Source organism: Neopelma chrysocephalum, unplaced genomic scaffold, assembly GCF_003984885.1.
Source record: "Neopelma chrysocephalum unplaced genomic scaffold, ASM398488v2 Primary Assembly neopelma1_200, whole genome shotgun sequence".
NCBI classification, from domain to species: domain Eukaryota; kingdom Metazoa; phylum Chordata; class Aves; order Passeriformes; family Pipridae; genus Neopelma; species Neopelma chrysocephalum.
Window position 1 is genome coordinate 421515 of NW_020897862.1, and position 19404 is coordinate 440918.

Genomic DNA, 19404 nt, shown 5'->3' on the forward strand with positions numbered 1-19404 from the left:
GCTGCCCAAACCAAGCACTCTGATCACACCCCCATGGATGGGTCTGGGACCCCTGAATTGTTATGGGAAAAGGGGAGGAGGTGGAGGAGCAGAGAACTTCAAACCTTCTGACTTTTCCCTGGACTTAGGAACAGGCTTTGAAGATGCCTGAGCTCCACTCTCATGCCCAAGTCCAGCTGTGAGGGGCAGCCCCAGATGCACTGCTGCAGAAGCTGGGGAAGCTGCTGACTGCTGCAGCAATTGCTCCTCTACCTTCCAAATCATCGCCCCTCTCCTCACACCAACATCAGTACCCCTCTGCCTGCACCATCCTGGGGTCCTGGCTCTGCCTGGGAGCTGGCAGGGAGCAGCCCCCACCTCGGCACCGTGTGTACCCAGCTGTCTGGGGGGAATGGGGAGCCAAGGAAAGCTCCAACCATGCCTGCCCAGAGCAGGAAAACAAATCTTTTAAGCAGCATTACAAGCACATTAAAATAAACTGCCAGGCTTGCCCTGACAGGGCAAAACCGGTGTTTTCTTATGCAAGTGGTGACCCGTGTTCCATTACAGATACGAAACTAACAGCAGTCCTGAGAGAAGGATGCTCAGCTCAGAGACAGTGAGCCTGAAACCTTCACCCCAGTGACTGTGGGAGCTGGCCAGGATGCAGATCCACTGGGACAGGCACCTGCCAGCCTTGCTGTGTGGCCACCAGCACTGCAGGGACAGGACACAGCTAGGAGAGGGCAGCACACCTCCAGAGCGTGTGAGATACTGGAAAGGTGTATCAGTGATACCTGTAAGACAACCCACTCCCTTCTCCCCTCTCAGATGGGAATCTCCTTCCTCACTCGACCTCCTTGACCTGCAGCTCCTGGGGAGGTGGTGTGGTGCCTTCTGCTCGTGTGAGGGTGATCAGAGCAGTCATTTTGGTGAGGTACATCTTTAAAACTTCCCCAGCATCATGCATTTAGGAGAAAACTCTGCTCTCAACTCCTAAAGAGCTTAAAGTAACTTGGAACAGGCGGTAGCTCCAGGTGCAAACTAACACAGAAACTCATTCCAAGGGGAGTATGTCTGCAAAGGGGGTGAAAGTCAAGCCACTGCCAGAGGAGAAAAATGTTTTTGGTTCATTTAAAAAACACTTGTCTTCTGAATTCCAGAAATGCCCAGGTTTGTCTGGGGATCACCGAGCTCAGGTAGACAACACGGAAAGGGGCCAGGCTACCGGTGTGCTTGGCTGGAGGGGTGAGGGCAGCACCCCTCAGCTTCTCCAGCCACAGAGACGAGCCTGTAGAAGGTGCTGTGACACCCAGGACACTCTCCTGCTGCTTGCCCAGGGTGTACAGTGGTGCTCAGGAGTGTGGGCAGAGCCAGGCACGGCACAGCCCTCTGCCTCTCTCTGCTCCCACACCCGCCCGTGCACACGCTGAGGCTCTTCCGAGGGTGTGGAAGTCGCTGTCGAAATTAATCGAGCACAAATTAACACAACATCTGCTTCCTGTCTTTTCCCTGCTGAGTTTCCCCGGGGGAAGTGAGGCAGAGCCGAGCATGGGAGGAGACACGTGGGGAGAGGGCAGAGCTGGGGGGGTGAGCAGGGATTACCCTCCAGCTCCCCTCGGCAATGCCCGTGGGGCCAGGGCTCTCCAGGAGTGTCCGGCAAGGGAAAGATGAGGTTATTGTGTGCACCAAAATGCTTTGGCTCCAGCTCGTGTGGTTGCTTTGGGTCTCCAGACAATCACTTCTCTCCCAAATCTGGCATAGGAGATGCAGCTCATGCCTGCAGTGTCCCCACACCCTCGTGGCACTGCCAGAGCTGGCAGAACAGGGAGATATAAATGCCCATCTCCAAGCACGGGCAACAGTCGGCATCAGCCTCATCTCCACCCCCCGGGGTGAACCTGGAGAGTTTGCATTTGCACCATCACTCTTTCAAACGTGGTGCTTTTTTTGCACAGGGGCTGCGCTGTCAGTTCTGTCCCGGGGTTGTAGGCAGTGCCTTGGGATCCCAGCCCGAGACCAGCACAAAACACCACACCTGCCCTGCAGGGAAAGTGCTCTGTGACCAGTGGAAACGGACAGGGGCAGGCAGGTCACCTGAACTCGTGGCTTGGATGCCACAGGTGCATCTTCCCAGCATGTCACGAGGCAAGAGAGGTCCCATGAGCTCTGCCAGACCCCAGGACCTGCAGGGTATTTGGAATCATAGAATCCCAGAATGGTTTGGGTTGGAAGGGACCATTTTGTTCCACCCCCCTGCCACGGGCAGGGACACTTTCCACTAGACCACAGTGCTCCAAACCCTGTCCAACCTGGCCTTGGACACTTCCAGGGATGGGGCAGCCACAGCTTGTCTGAGTAATCTGTGCCAGGGCCTCACCACTCTCACAGGGAGGAATTTCTTCCTAATATCCAATCCAAATCTACCCTCCTTCAGCTTAAAGCCATTCTCCCTTATCCTATCACTGTCTGACCTTGCTAAAAGTCCTTCTACAGCCTTCCTGTAGGCCCTTTTAGATCCCAGCATGGGGATGGAGGGATCTGCTTCAGGAATCCCCGTGGCTGGAGGGGTTTTTCTGTTTCGCCTCAGTTACAGGCTCCACGGGCAGGGAGAGGTGTCTGTGGCTCTGGGTACCACTGGGTGAAGAGTGCAGGCCCTGTGCACACCCCCAGCATCACCAGCTGGGGGGTTGAAGTGGTTTTATTAACCAAAGCTCAGCTCGGCCCATCCACTGCGATAAGATCCCCCAGTGAGACGGAAATGAGGACATCATAATTAACATGGTGAGCACATGTGCCCCGGGGGGGGGGGGTGGGACATGATTGCATCTGCACTCAGGGCTTTTGCCTAATAGTTTAAATTAAAGTCAACACCGGTTGTAAAAAAAAATTGCCAGATTATGAAAGGCAAAAAAGATGCAAACACCAGATATGTGGGCAGCTGAGCAAGGTCTTAGAAGTCTCCCAGGGCCTGTGTGGCACGGCCGAGGAGAAGGAGGAGGAGCAGAGGATGGGCTGTGTCCCCCTGGAGCAGCAGCTCAGCCTCCCACCATCCTTGCAGTGCCAAGGGACAAGGTCTCCCCAGTCCTGGGACAGCTTCCAGGAGGGATGCCAGGTCTGCCTGGCATAGCAATGCTTTTGTGGCCACTGAGACATCCAGCACTTTCCTTCCCAGTGAGCCACAACACTTCCCCAGGAGCTGCCAGGTCCCTCACACCACTGTTACTGGGAGACAAAAAAAAGAGAAGGATGTTATTGCAGCTATAAATCATCAGATGGGAGGCCTTAATGGAGATAATCCCCATGAAATCAGTCACTGCTGTGGCTAAGGAGGGATTTGTCAGGCAGTTAACTACCCTGAGCTTCACTGCAGGTGATTAACTCCTGGTAGTGACCAGCATCTGGGGAATTAGCAATAACCCAGCATTTACTGAACAAGCACTGGGAGATGAGCTTTTATCTCAATTACTAGTCTAAATCTTTATTTTCCAATGTTCCCTTCCAACCCATCTTTTTTTTTTTCAAAGAAAATTAATTTCACCACAGCTTGAGCTGTAACTTGCTGATATTCCTGGATCCGGGCAGAGGCTTCAGCTTGGAAGAGAAACACAAGAAATGCAACAAGGACATCGAAGTGAGGGAGGACAGAGACATGGCCTGGGCAGATGGGAGAGCCCCAGTATCTCTTGGTGCTCTGAGGAGAAAGAAATGACCCTGAAGGGAGTTGAAATGGCAAGGACACGGTGCAGCTTGGACTGGGGGCCAGTGTTTTACAGGGTGGGCTTGGGGTGAAGAGTCCCCAAGCTCTGTGACAGACAAGGCTCATCCAAGCCATGAACTGGTTGTTGGGTGCAGGACCAGAGCCAGGCAAAAGAAGTCCCCTGGTGCATAGGCTTTGCTCTGCAAACAGCTCAGTCCCAGGACATTTACAGCATCGTGAAATCCCCGTCCCTGATGCACAAACACTGCTGGGAAACAATCCTGCAGGCTCATCTGTGCTCTCAGCTGGGTGTTTCAGCAAATCTGGTGCCTCTCTAACAGTTTTCTCCCTGAGTAGGATGAGGGAGGAGCATTCTTGGCTACTTGTGCCCAGGGGCCTCAGGACACATCCCTTTACGAGGAGGAGAGGAAGGGGCAGAGATGGGGAGCTGCAAACCTCCTCTGAAGGTCTTTCCTGGTGCTTCCACCAACAAAGCCAACACGGAATATGCCAGGTGGGATTGCTGGGAATTGTGCAGGGCTGGGAGCTGGACTTGATGACCCTTGTGGGTCCCTTCCAGCTCAGGACATTCCACGATTCTGTGATAGGTGTAGAGGCAGCTGCCTGGGTGGCAGATGCCCACCAGCCCTCTGGGCTGACCCCAGTCCTTGCAGTGAGGGGGTTGTTGTGGGGCCAGAGCATGGAGGTGCTGATGGGAGGTCATAGGCAGCATGTGGGGGGCCTTTCTCCAGCACTCAAGGTGCTCCTGTTCTAATAAGCTTTTGCAAGGCATCACTCAAGCTCCTTAGATACCCTGTGTCTGAACAAAATCATTTCCTGTTTGACTTTGTAAATCAAAGTAGACGATACAATAATTATTAATAATATGTTGACTTATCTCATCAGCATTTTAATTAGTCAGTAGAAAAGCAATTTGCAAAGGGGCCCATCAGGCCCCCTCTGATCCAGAGGGTCATGTGCCGAGCAAGGAGAGGGGAGAGAAAGGCACTGGGGCACTGGGGCATTTTGCTGGGGAGAACTGAGATAGGAGGAGGCGTGGGAGGGGAAGGGGCAGCCTCTTTGACGGCACTGATAAGAGTTTAATTTTCAATGCAGAGGGAATTGTTCTGGGAAAGGAGCGAGCTGAAAAGCTCCTGGGAGACCTTTGAAGTTATAATTGAGAGGAGCCGCAGCCTGCGGGACAGGGATGCTCCCGGTGACCCTTCCGCTTCCTGCACGTGTCTCCAGGGTGGAGGTGAGGGGGGGGCTGCAATTAAACCCCTGAGCAGCAATTACAGCCAATTACCCCTCAGTTAATTGTCTGGCAAGAGAAAATGTCAAAACAGGCCAGGCATGGCTCCCTGATGGCCTGACACTGCCCAGGGCCCACAGCTCTGCTGACTCTCACCGTGCCCAACTGCTCCCAGCCCCTGCTCCTCCATTCTTGCTGGTCCACAAGAAGGGAAACAACCTTCCAGTGAGGCAAGGTTTGCCCACAGGTGGGATGAAAACATCAGGACTTTGTGGGTGGCACCCTTCCAGCTTTGCAGTGCTGATGCTTTGGACTGTTACCCTGACTGTGTGGGCAGCTCTGGGCTCAACCAGTCCAGAGGAGGAAACCTCTGAGGCTGCTGCCTTTCCTCTGGCATCCCCAGAAGACCCAGAGAGGTGGGACAGGATGTGCAGGTGCTGGAAAAGAAAGCTGTAGGGCACTAGGCAGTGATCTAGCAGACACAAGTCTCTTCCTGAGGCTCCTCAGGCTGGGGACCAAGGCTCTGTGCTGCTTAGTGCCGTGCAAAGACCCAGGCAGAGCTACCCACCTCCCAGTGTCACCCATGTGGTGGCCCTGGGGGAAAATGGAGATGTGGGTAAAGCAAAACAAACATGACTTCAACTAGGGAGACAGGGTCAGCAATGCTCTCTCTTGGCAGGAGGATGCTGTGTCTGTCTATGGATGGCACAGATACACTGTGAGGAAATCCTGCACCCTTTTTATTATTTATTATATTTATTATGTTTATTATGTTTATTATTTTATTTATTATATTTATTATGTTTATTATATTTATTTTTATTATTATTATTGTATATTTTTAGCAAACATCACTAATAAGATGGAGACTTTAGATGTATTAGTGTTCAACCCTGGTGAAGGGCTGCTGGGCATCTGCTGTAGAGGAGCAGCACAGCAGTGACTGCCCTGAGACACAGCCCCAGCACCCTGTGGTCACCCAATGCATGACACCTGACAGCCCAAATGAGTTGGGACCCTGGATTCATCCCCTGGATTCATCCCCTGGATTTGTGAATGTACAGTACAGGATGCTGCACCTTAACCACCCATGGAAGTCCCTGATGTGGTGAGAACGAGGCTCCTTTGGGCTCAATCCTTTGTCTGCTTTGGGAGTGCAAGGCCATGCCCAGAACAACCAGCTCAGGTGGATTCATCTTCACCCAAGTCCCCTCGGTGATGCGATGGGTCCCACCTGCATGACAGCAAGCAATGAGCCTGGAGATGGGGTCACAGAGGCATCAGGAGAGCTGGACTCATGGAAGAGGATCCAGAAGGAGAGCCTTGGGCAGTCTGTGAGTGGTAGAGGATCTGACTATGTGGAAGAATTGCCTAGGGAGCGATGACAGGCAGAGCACTGGATGTGGGCAGAGGAAAACATCCCTGACTCACAGAAAACCCCAGAAAAGTTCTCCTTCCCAGGGGAGCAGAGGAAGCCCTGCTCCCTGACTCCCTGAAGGTGTGTTGAGCTCCTCCAGGATGCCAGGTTTTGGCAGCAGGGCTGAAATAAGATGACAGCTGAGTAGTGACAGGACAGGGATCCACACAACCAAGGGCAGCCTATGGATGACCATGAAGAGGACAACATCTGCCTCATGCAGGCAGTGGCAGAAGAAAGTCTGGTGGCTGGAGACAAAGCCAGGCAAACCCTCATAGCAGTGGGATTTTAACAGGGGCCTGTTAACAGCATCACCACAGGACCTGGAGTATTTACCAGCACTGACAATTTTGCAGCCAAGGATGTTTTTTCCTGAAAGCTGGGCTGCTCTGAGAGCTGAATGAATTGACAGGCCTGAAGGCCTGTATTTATGCAGGAGATCACATCACATTAGTTCCGCGGTCCCCTCTGACCTTGTACCTCTCAATCTATTACATTCCCAGGACACTCATTTGCAACAGCTAACTGCTAAAATTAGAGCTGAGTTAACAATTTAATATATTTACATATACGATAAAGTCTGATAGAAATCTGATCATTGGTATTATTATGAATTCACCGTTCTGATCACTCCTGCTCAAGCAGCGCAGGGACTGAAAGTCTCAAGCAACAGATCAATGAAAATTATTAGAGACCTGGGAAGATTTCTGTGGGAGGTGGAATTGAAAAGATTAGGACCGTTTAGTTCAGAGAAAGGATGAAAAAGAATGGACATGAAAAATCAAAACAGTAGCAACAGCCAGGTAGGCACCCCAATTTTGCACGTTTCGTGCCTGCAGCAAGCCCCACTGTGCCTTGCAGTTGGTCCTGTGGGTATTTATGGGATTGTTTCTGTTCTCTAAATGAATGAGAAAAATCCTTCCAGCCAGGTCACTCTGACATCTGAAACTCTGTTTCCAGAAAGCTGCTGCAGCAGAAAAATCTGGCAAGTGAAGGGGGCATGGGGAGAGGATCCAGCCAGTGTAGATGGCAGGCTCACATGGGGGTCAACACCCCGACATCCCTCCCAGCCACACCACAGGGCTTTGTGTCTGCATGCCCATTCCCCATAAGGAACCATCTGCAGGGGAGGCCCCCTGACCCTTTTGCCCAGTTCCCACAGAAACTCCTCTGATTACAGGCAGTTGGGAGCTTCCCAGTTGTTTATGGCTGTTCCCTCTGATGCAGCAAGGAATGAGATGCTTCTTAGCATGGGTCCCACCTCTTGAGTCCCCTCAAAACTCAGGACCTGGTGACAATCTGGTCCCTAGCAGAGGACGTGGAGGGTTAAATGGCATTTCCAAAGCAGCTGCTTCCCACTGCTGGTCTTTTAGGCTGGCATTTTCCCAACAGGCTTTGTCTCTTCGTCCCATAAGCACTGACCTGGGGCTGAGATGTCCATTCCCTGTCCATCCCCTGCCCCCCTGCCCCAGGGACCCATGGTGACCTGTCCCAGCGAATTCCCTCTGTGCCAACAGCCGCTTCATACTTACCCCATGTGAGGGATAAGTCATCCAGCCCCAGTCCCCCGGGATTGTTGACGTGTCCAGCAAGTTCACTGGAAAACACAGGAGCAAAAGGCTGTGTTAGAAAGCTTTGTCCCCACCTCCAAGGGGTGAGGAACCAAGGCACCAAGAACCCCCTCCACACATGACACTTGCTTGAATGTTCCCCTACCACCCCTGCCATCAATCTGCTGTCAGGGAATGCCTGGCTGGACATGAGGAAGGTATGGATGAGGGGATGGCAACAAGTGATGCTGCCCAGAGCTGGTTGATCAGGACAGAGTTGAGTCCAGGCAGTGTGACCTTTTGGAGGAGAGTGGGCTGCAAACAACAGGTCAGAGGGAATGCAAAGCAAGGAGGGGCTGTGGAAACAAACTTCCAACACCAGGTTGTCAACCATTCCCACCTTGGGCCAACACTGATGCAACTGGAACATCGTTCCTCAGTTGGACACTTCTCCTCTGGAAGCCCTTTAGGCTCAGCTCCCTCCCAGCATCCCTGGTTTGAAGTCTGTGCTCCAGCAGCTGCTGTAATTGCACACTGCAGTGCCTGGCTCCAGCACAAAGTGACCCCCCATGGTCCTGGCTGACACCCCACTGGAGAGGTCCATCAAAGCCAAACCTTCCAAATCCCTGCCACCACCGGGAGCCCGGCTTAACGAGGAGCCACAGGCAAACTGCAGGAGGAGAGCAGCTTGTGTGGGGGGAGAAGTGAGGACGCCTTTGAATGTGCTCAGGAGCTTCCTGTGGAAACCTGTGCAGTGTCAGCAGTGGGGGAAAGCAGGATGCCATGACCCTGCTGCCTCAGTCATCCGAGCCCCAAACCCAGATCCCACAGCACCAGGCAGAGGAGAGCCTTGCCAATGCCTGATAACCCCCTGACTTGCTCAGCACTTGAGGAAGGAGCCCAAGCCCCAGCTCCACAGTGCAGATTCAGAGAGATAGAGGCTTGGGAGAGGGTGCCCTGACCCTTGGGAGTGAGTGCAGTGGGCACCAACACCAGCACCTGATGCCTCATCACCCCTCAACAGCACCAGGCTCCCCCAGTGCCTCCAGCTTTCCCCATTGCTCCTTGTCCTGCAGCCACCCAGTAAGGTGCTGCATCCCTGCTGGCTGCCTTTCCTCACCCTTGGGCAGCTTCAAACTGGACCTCAAGGCACCTTGTCACAACATCCCTCTGCAGCACCAGGTCTGGGCTGGTCCCTGGGCTCTGGAGGGACACTGGTCTTGGTGCAAGGACCAACTTTGTCTCAACGGGGACGGGGCACTTCAGGACAGCAGCTCCAGCCCTGGCAGAGCCCGAGCTCAGCGTGAGGCTGGTCCCTGCAGCCCGAGGAACGGGTGCCACTTTCATTTACTATTACCAGGCAGGGAAGGAGAGGGGGGGAGAGAGGAGCAGAGACGTGAGCTGGCTGTGAAACACCCGTACGTCATGCTTCTGACAGAGCAGATTAGGAGCTTTTGAGGCATTTATTAATGTTAGCAGAACAATTTGAAAGAATTTCCAGGGTTTCTTGTGCGGCTCCATTGGCCCAACAGCAGGCTGAGCCCCTCCACTCCCCGCGCGGCGCTGCTCCCACTGCTAAAGAGGCCCCTTGCCCTCAGTATGGAGTAATTACCTCGGAGATCTCAAATCCATTTTTATTTGTTATTGTTAATCTGAAGATTTTCTGCCTATTTTCCCTGGGTAATTCGCCCAGCAGGAGCCCAGGTTTGGGAGTTTCCCTGCTCACAGTGCAGGAGCACGGTCCTGGTGACCCTCAGCAGGCAGGTTGCAGGGAGGGGACAGTTTTCACAGACCCTCTCTTTCCCCCCCCCCGTGGTCTCTGCACCCTCTTTCCCACGCCGAGATGCTCTGCAGTGGATGTGGGTGCCTTCCACTGCTCCCCAGGCAGCACGAGGAGCCTGCATGGAGCGGGATCCAGCGGGAGCATCGTGTTGGGAGGAACGATGTTGAGACCACATAGTGGGGGTACCCCAGACTTGTCTGCACAGGGGTGTGTGCAAGCTGGAGCCTGCTTGCCACACCCATATGCTCCCCATGTCGTATTCACCCAGTCCCACAGAGATGGAGGAGTCGTCTCCTTGCGGGTGCTTTGGTGCCCACCATCTTGCATCCGTGCTCAGATTCCTCATGCCTCTTTGCAGGAAGAGGGATAAGCTATTTCTTTTTGCTCTCTCACAAGCAGTTCAGCCAAGTGCACGGGGGAGTCCTGTGCGTTAAGCCCACCGTGGCAGGCTCTGTACAAACATAAAGGCACTGCGTGTCCGAGAGCTCTTGCGTTAGCTCCCGGTACAGCACACACATCTGTGGATGCGAGTGGCCATCCGGCAGCACTGCGGCGTGCCGTGCTCGGGTGTGGGCAGACCAACAGCCTCCCAAAACCCAACCTGTTACAGACCAGGCTACGGCCCAACTCCGAAGGGAACCGTGCGACAAGTGCCCGTCCGGCCCCTCGCAGGTGATGATCTCCCGGCTGCGCCGCTGCCCCGGGGGTGACGCTCAGAGCCCGCCCTCGCTGCCGGAGACCCCCACAAAGGACCCCTTTCAGCTGAAACTTTTTTTTTTTTCTCAGAAAATGTGCCGGTTTGGGAGACCTCTCTCCTACAGCTGGGCAATTCTGTTTGATGTTATGGACTGTCTGCACGTATCAGCCTCAAACTGCGAGCTCCATTTTGTTTTCCCGAGCACCATTTTGTCGTTCCCCCTATTCTGTGCCTTGGCCTTGCCTCGGCGCATTGAGCCAAAACACCAGGAGGTGTCAGGGGAAATTCTCGCCCTGGTGGAAAAGCTGTCAAGCCCGATTGCCCTTTCAAATGGAAGCACCTAGGAGTGAGCAGGTTGCTTCCCAGCACCAACTGGGGTCTGGAGACGGAGCCTCACGTAAGGCAGACCCTCTTGCTGCATAAAGTTGCATCGTGTAATGGGGCATGAGTAGAGCACATTGCAGCCTCATAGCCACAGATTAGACAGGAGTCAAAGTGTATGAATCTGTATATGATGTATATGTATATTGTATTTCTACCTCTACCTTTATTTTTGGATCTGTGTCTAAATCTGTATCCACACCCATATCTACCAAATCCCAAACGCCGCTTGGGATGAGTGAGGAAGCTGAGGCAGGGACCAGCATCCAGAGGATGTGAGTTTTTCCTGGAACCATCTATCTCTTGTCATATATCTACACCTATATCTTATATCTATGTTTATATCTGTATCATTTATATCTATATCAATATCTATATTTATATCTATATCATCTATAAAGAGTGAGTGCTCAGATACCCTTCCCAGCACTTGCACTGGTGGCCACAGCTCCTGCAGGGATGTATTACATCCCTACAAACGGATGCATGGGCACCTTGGGGTCTCACATCCAAGTGTCCTAGGCTCAGAAATGGGCTCCTGGTATCTAGGGGAGCACGTGGATCTTCAGCCCACCCAGGGGTGCGTGGTGGGGTGGTGAAACAAGTCTGGGGCTGACAGGCTGGGGGATGCGCTGAGCCTCTGGAAGAGCAGTGGGGGACCAAAGAGAGCTCTGAGCACCCTCACTAATTGTTAACCCACTGCAGTCCTTCCTCTAATTACTCCACCGTCTCCCTCCTAGGCAGGGGCTTTGTAGCGCAGGCGTGGGGAGGAAGGGTCAGTGGGAGCAGCCCTGTTCCCTTGGGCTTCAGTTCCTCTCCATCACAACTTCAAAGGCCTCCCAAGATTCACAGCCAGGCTCCCCCCCATGCAACAACGCCTTTTGCATCGATAATTAAAACTCTTATCAGCATGGTTTGGCACTCCTGCTCCCCGCTGCCCAAGGACCAGCAGGCTCAGCTCTGCGGCCCCAGGCGGGTCTGCACACCCCACACCAGCCCCACTCCATGGGGGAACAACACAGGGAGGGTTATCCACAGCAGGAAGAAAGTCAGGGTATGGGAAAGGGGCAGGGAAGGCTCCCTGAGAGAAGGGGAACAGGAGCCAGTGGCATTCATTTCCTGTAAGATCGGGCAGGACTTTGAAGGGGCAGATGGGGCCGGGCTGGGTCAGCTGTTTGTGTCCCACCATTTAATCCAAGAGCCTGCTGAATAGCAACTCGTGAGGCAGAGCTGAGGCACAAAGCTGGGTCTTACTGGCCTTGGAACATGGCAGGGGGAAAGGACGGGAAGCTTCACTTTCAGCTTCCTGATCCCTGGGACAATATTTATCTTTAAGGAACGAAAAATAACCATTTATTCCCCAACATGGGAGGCTCAGAGGGAGGAGTAGCAAGCCTGGGGGGTAGGTTATCTCTCCCCATTTGGGAGCTGTGCACAGGGGATGTTCCCCACAAACCTGGGTCAGCACTGCAGCAGTGGGGTGCTGCTCTGCCAGACCAAAGACCGGATCCAGGTGGGATTTGTCCAGCAGCTGCTCATCCACAAGGCTGCACATACTAAGGACACAGCAGGGATGGTGCTCACCTCGGCACCCACCGGCCTCGGCTGCCCAGAGAAGGAGTTTAGAGAAGTGATGTGGGTAGATCTAAAAAAATGTCACCAAAACCAGGATTTCCACACTACTGGAAATGCCAGAATCAGGCTGGGGGAAAAAAAAGCAAACAACAACCCTTCCCTCCAAAAACCGAACCAAACCAAACCAAAAAAAACAACCAACCAGAAAAAAAAACAAACCACAAAACAAAAACAAGCAAACAAATGAAACAACTCCACCCCCCCAAAAAAACCAAAACCAAGCTAAAAAGAAACATTTTCAAACGAAAGCAGTGCTGCTTTTTGGCCATGCCCTAATTCCCATCTCAGGATTTCTTCTCAGACCTCCAGATTGTTGCTGTGAACTTTCTGTATTTAATTTTATATCGTTTTGTAATGCATCAGGAGTGGTAATGCCCATAAGGACTGCCCAGAGGGTCACCCCTTTTCACTATACCCAGAGCAGGAGATACTTTGATGTAGGAAGAAAGCTTGTTTGTTCAATCAGTGCTAATAAAAAGCTGCAGTTCAGGTTTTAAAAATAAAATTATCAACCTGATCCTTCCAGCCCCTGCATGATATCATGTGAGATAATGTGCAGCGCAAGAGCATAACCTGTGGTAGGGCTGAGGTGTTGTGAAATAATGTAAAAAAATGAAACAAAACAAAACACCCTGAATAAAGTATTTCTAAAGCTAGAAACCTTGAAATTATAGGGCAGGGGTTTTTTATTTCCCAGAAGAAAAAAAAAACAGAAAAGCACATCAAAAGCCAAACAGCAAAAAGATGTTCCCTCTCAAAACTACGGGTGAGAAAATAGAGACGTAAAATGGTCGTGTTTGCTGCTCACTTTGAGGCTCCTGATGCTTGTCTGCAGTGGGATAGACAGGGAGAGCTGGGCACACTGGCTTAGGAGACCCAAATGAAAGCCCACACACACTACTCACTGCTGGGCAGGGTGTTACAGTACTGGTGCATATCCCCAGTACTGATGTGCATCCCTGTTTCTGGTGTGTATGTCCCTGTTACTGGTGTGTATCCCCAGTACTGGTGTGTGTCCCCAGTACTGGTGTGTGTGTCCCTGTTACTGGTGTGTATCCCTGCACTGTGGCACTCACAGGTTTCAATGCAAGCAGTGTGTGGTCAGAGATAGACATAAATAGCTGACTGGAAATGTCAACCCCCCTGGGCTGTCCCAGGGCTTGAGGACGGGGTGCGTGGAGCCAGACACGGGGCTCAGAGTGAGGGGTGAGCACATTCTTCCATGTCGCTGGTCCAGGAGCTTGTGCCAGCGGGGAAGGAACTATTTTGGACTCAAGGGGTGACTGGACTTGTAATTCAGGGCAGAAGCCAGAGGAGGAGGCGAGAAGGCTCTGGGGATAGGGGGTGAGAAAGGTCAGGGAGGCAAGAAATTCCATCAATCTGATGTGAGCAGAGGAAAGAGCAGAACAACGGCGAGGCTGGGAAAGGGACAGGCACTGGAGTCCCTGTGGCCCTGGATCCTCGAGGGCTTGGCACAACTGGTGTCTCCAGGTCTGGATTTGGCCATCTGGGAGTCACACGAGTCCTTTCCATGACAGTGTCCCCAGCCTGAGGGACGGCGGGACGATATGGCCCTATCCATCAGCAGAGAGGAGCCCGTGCCTTGCACAGCCACCCCTTGGCATCTCATCTGGCTGAAGACCTGCAAGAGCTGATCCACTGAACCCCCATGCCACCAAAGGGTGGCTCCTGGCATCCCTGACCACTATCCCCAAGCCCAGAAGCTTGAACCTGCATCCAAACCCAGGCACAGGGACAGAATAAACACCTCGTGCCACCAGTAAATGCAGTATCATGACAGCCTTTCAAAACCATACGGAAGTTTTCTAACACAAAATACATGTCCTCTACTTGCAGTCTGTGTGGTACAGACTCGAAGAAATGGGAGTCATGTCCAGAGGGGTTTGTCCAAGAATCCTCACACCAGTTGTGTGTGTGGTGTGATATGAGAGATGACCAAAACCTGACTCCCTCTTCTCTTTTCTCACATCTGTTGGGCATAATAAAACTGACACAAACGCTTTTTCGGCTTTGGTCACTGAGGTTTCTGACCTCTGCTGCATTTTTTAGGCATTGAAGCTCATGCCAGGTAACACCATCCCAGGTCCTTATCCTAGAGCATCTCACTCCCCACCCGCAAGTCGTGTGTCCACTCTGTTATCTCCTGCCTGTTTGGCATTTTGCAGATTTCTTACGCAAAACTGTCCCTTCCCATACCATCCACAGTGACTCAGACACTGGAGATCTGTGCCTGTCTCAGATCCTGGAGTCCAGGAGCAGGACAAACCCTGCAGTACCCCGAAAATGACACCCTAACCTTCCCATGAACCCCTGTGTCCCAGCAGTCCTGGCAAAGACTCCAGTGTTATCCTCTCCGGAATCCTCACTAGGGAAACACGGGTTTTACAAATGTGCTCGCTTATCTGGATTATCTGGAGGGGCTTTGCATGGCAGTTTTTCAGGCTGTCGGATGCTTTTTCCCTAATTTCTCTGAGGATGTCTTTGCTCTCACACCAGTTGGCCACCCTAAACTGTGCTGAGCTGTTTGTACCCCAGTGACATTTTTAAAGCCAGATAATTTCTTTTAAAGGCTTTTGCCTTTGCTGTCTTAAAAATAGCTTTCTAAAATGGAACATTTTCACAGACAAAAATACCAATACTAACCGCGTTTGAGGGGACAGGCTGAATATCTCATACCACTGGTAATTAAATATCACAAAAGTCCTTAAAAATTGCATGGGAGGTACATAACACAGAAGGTACTTCATCCAAGGAAGGATCCAGGGACTTGTGGCATTGTTGATGCTGGGATGGAGCGGGGATGGAGCTGGGACAGAGCTGGTCGATCCAGATGCAGCCAGCGCTTGTTGCCACTCACTGATGTGGTTAAATAAGCATTTTAAATATGAGAAACTGGAGACAGAGCAGAAAACACCACAGGCACAACTATGATACCGAGGCTGGAGGTAAAAAAATATCCCAGAAGGGAACCTGCAGAGCCCAATCTGCTCATGCCTGTGAGGGCTGAGAGGTGCCCGGGTGCGCTCAGCACACTCACAGCTGAAAAATACGGGCTCTTTAATCCTGCAGGAAATGCCTAACAAGAACAAATGGCTGGAAGGTGAAGCCAGGCAAATTTGTATTAGGGAAAGAGGGGGCCAATCTTTAAAGGCTGGGACTGAGGAGCCCTTCCTTGGAAGGGATTATTAAAGGCAGGGCTGGGTCTGCTTTTGCGGATGTCTTCAGATAAAAGGTGAATGCTTTTCTGGACTCAATCCCTGGGCCAAACACACTTCATTAGGCTTTATTGGTGTGCCTGGATCTGATCAATTAAGGAGTTACATGTTATGTTGTTATTTATGACCCCGAGTGCCGCACATCAGCGCGGGCAAGACACGGGGGGCTTTGTTTAGTTTTGAAGGAAATACGCCCGGCTGATCCCACCACTCACTTTTGAACCAGCAGGGCCGAAGGGGTTAATCGCTTCCCTGTGACAGAGGAATCATTTTGAGTGTTGGCCAGGCAAACAGGCTGGGTTGGGAGAATGAACTATCAAAAACTGTCAGGGCATGAATAGAGTTATCATATGAATGGATGTTCCCCGGAGATAAAGGCAGCACCAAAGGCTGCCAGTGAGGCCAGCGGGGACAGGGGGAACACAGGACACGGGCAGAACACAGGACCCAAAGGGAACAAAGAGCAGAGGTGTCGGGATGTCTCAGTGAAACCAACACTTCCCCAGGTCCTGCCTGCCAGGACCCACTCACCAACCCCGGCAGGACGCGCGGGATGAGCCTCTCTCCTTCCCTCCTCTCTCCCTCCCTCCCTGAGCATCTTTTGGGGCTGGGGTTTGCTGCCGAGTTGTTGCTTTTCTTTTGGGTAAACTATTTTTTCTAATCGTTTCTCAGCGAGCAAAAAAAAAATAGGGAATTCTTTCTTCCGTGTAGCAATTCACTGGGTTTTCGGTTGCGCTTAAATTGGGCTTCATCAGATCCATTTTCACCGTCACCAGAATGGGTGCCCATTTATTGTCGCTGGAAACAAACTCCTCGTGATTTCAGGAAACAAGAATTCAAGGAGAATGAAAAACCCCACAGAGCAGGTGTGTTTTGTGCGCCGTCGTGTCATTTTTTCTGCAAATTTGGGGGCTAGATTTTCAGAAGTTTTATAAGCTGTTAATACAGGAAGGATGGAAATGAAGATGACACCAGAAACATATCCCTGTGAGGCTACCTAAAATCATGCGAATATTGGCTTTATATCAGCATTTTGGGAGAAATAAAAAAAATTAAACACCCCCGAATTGTTTTTTTTTTTACAAGCATAGCCCGAATCAACTCCCTGTTTTAAACTAATCCTTCTCCATCTCCCATCACTATGCCTAAACTCTCTTGTTTCCTATTCTTACAGAGGAACACACATCCCCACAGCCTTTTGAACACAGAAAAGGCGATTTCCTCTCCCTTTCAGCGCTTTGCCTCTCCCGCAGCCCCGACTTCGGCATTGCTGCAGAGGGGTAGGAAAGTAACACTGAATAAATGTGCAGATGAGTTTTTCTGTTTGAGCAGAGAGGCAATTAATGAGATTACAATGAGAGATTAGTGGGGGAGGCCGCCACGGACCCTTCCTCTGGCCCCCGTTTCGGGAGCGCAGCGAGCGGCTGGGTTTTCCTAAGGATCCTGGTGCTCTCCTACACCCCATCCCTGTTGAGTGGATGAACAAAACACCTCCATCCCCAAACCCGTGGTGCGAGGAGAAGACAAGCATCCCCTTGTCATCGGCTCTGCATCCTCCCCTGTACATCACCCCATCCCTATCACCTGCTGTCCGCCTCGTCCAGACCTACGTGCCCCAAAATGCTGGGGGAGAGGTCCCAGATCCCCCTTTCCTGCATGGCAGTCCCACTCAAGCTCACCCACAGGCCATGGGGTCTGCACTGTGATGGGGAGGAAGGTTGCCTGCCTCACGGGCATCACCTCAGAGGGAGCAGACCCCAGCAGCAGCATTTAAGTGCCATTTTTCGGCAGAAAATATGATTTTGTTACCCCCTGCCCAGGTTCCAAATGCGGTCATTTCTGCTCGTCTGATTTTCTTTCAATACAACAAAGATATTTCATATTTTATTATTTAACTTCAATTTGTGGTATCATATAAAATATCCACTTTATTATTTTCACCTGTGCAACTCAGTGTGCAATAGTGTAAATATTTTAGTCTCTCACACTACCTTCATATTATTAAAAATAACTTTCATACTTCCCTGCTCTAAAGCAATTTGACAATTTCAGACAAATCTTTCTTACAGTGCTCCAAATAACAATCTTTCGCATCCTGCAAATTTTCACTAATCTATAAAAAAAAAAATCTGAGTTTTGGCTTTCGATGCATTTTGCAATGGCTGCCGTGCCGAAATGGGGGATTCCCATGGAATGGTGATTCCCTTTTCCTCCTATTTCTTGGGCACCCACCGCATGCAAGACTGAAAGGAATAAAAAAATATAAGCTTAAAACTTCTTGGAAAAAATCTTTCAGGAAAGAGAAAGGCGCTGGGAGCTCTTGGAAGAGGAAAAAACCCAGGATTGAGGGTGGTTTTTTTGGTTAATACATGTTTTTATACACAAATTGCCTCCCAACACGCGCCTGCGAAGCGCGGCACGCCCGGCCTCAAGTCTGCTTTGCGGCTGTAATTTTCTACCCTGCGGTTCTCAAACCAGCGTTGGGTTTGCCGGGGAGCACAGCCAGGGATGCAGGGCATGGAGAGGCTGTGGGAGCAGGCAGGGGTGACGGGCAACGGGGCACCCTTGTGCCACGGCGACGCCCTCGCTCCGTGCCCGCACGCACCATGTGCGGTAGGAATGGGGTGGTCAAGCCTGGCACAACCGGAGTGTGGGAGACCCCAGGGTTGGGCTGCGCTTTGCAGCATCTCCCCCACATTTCCAGCCCCATCTCCGTGCCAGGGTGCTCAATGACAGGCACCACAGCTGCCCCAGAACGGGCGCTGCTCCCAGCCCATCCCAGCACCCCGGGACACTGGGAGCTGGCAGGAGCCTGCAGACACATCCCCAGCTCCACCACCCGTGTCGCAGGGCCCAGCTGGCACCGAGCTGCCCCGTCCCATGGCACGGGATCCACAGCATCCACAGAGCCAGGAGCATCTTCAGGGGCGGAGGACGGAGAACCAACAGCTTGCTGGAGCGTCCCACAATTTTTCCTGGTGCCACCCAGCACCCAGGCCTGGCTGTCCATGCAGACACCATAAAACCCACCCCAGCAGCCAGCGATCTCCTCTGCAGAGGACAGCAAAGAGGCCCCAGCCTGGCTTGTCCATGCCCGAGGTCCGCCAAGTCCAGGCAGGGCTGTTTGGCTTTGTGGGGCTGCAGCGCCCAGGGCAGCATGGGCAGCGTCCTGCACCACTCTCTGCCCAGGGCTTGGGGCACGGGGCAGCACACTGCACCACAGAGCAGAAGCCAAGCAAGGGCTGGAGTTGTCAGGGTGCTGGGACCCCATCCTGCACCCTCATAGCCCATGCCCAGGAGTGAGACCCAATGCAATCTCCCGGCACGGGCAGGAAAGCTGATGAGGAGAGGAGCAGGAGGAGGGCCAGGAAGTGGGCAGTGGGCAGAAAACAGGATTAGGACCAGCAAATAGCTGGAAATGGGGAACGAAAGGGAGGAAGGTGCTGGTGTGTGTTGGAAGACGGCAGCGAGCACAAGGAGCTGGCCCAGCGGGGTACCACAAAGCGCATGAGGCACAGCAGCGCCAGCCCATGGGCCTCAGCATGCCAGAAGGATGGCAGGGATGCAGGGGCAGGGTAAGGGAGAGATGCCACTGCCAGCATGGGGTAGGGACATCAGCCCCAGGGCTCGCTGCAGAGGGCTGTGCCGTGGCTCTCAGGCACAGCAGAAGGGAGGAAGGATGCTGCTGCCAGTGCCAAGGACACGCTCGGGAGCGGGAACGGCAGATCTCTGGTGATGAAGATCAGCAGACCCAGGAAGCAGCCGTTGCCGCTG

The 19404-nt window shown here is 52.4% G+C and overlaps 1 protein-coding gene across 1 annotated transcript in view; it reads right to left on the reverse strand.

Moving 5' to 3' along the window:
* Nucleotides 1–19404, reverse strand: part of EPHA8 (EPH receptor A8) — a 45133-nt gene that overhangs the window by 24822 nt on the left and 907 nt on the right. Inside the window, exon 2 of the mRNA XM_027702967.1 lies at nucleotides 7881–7945. Coding sequence (XP_027558768.1) covers nucleotides 7881–7945 — 65 coding nt within the window. The remainder of the gene's footprint in view (nucleotides 1–7880; nucleotides 7946–19404) is intronic.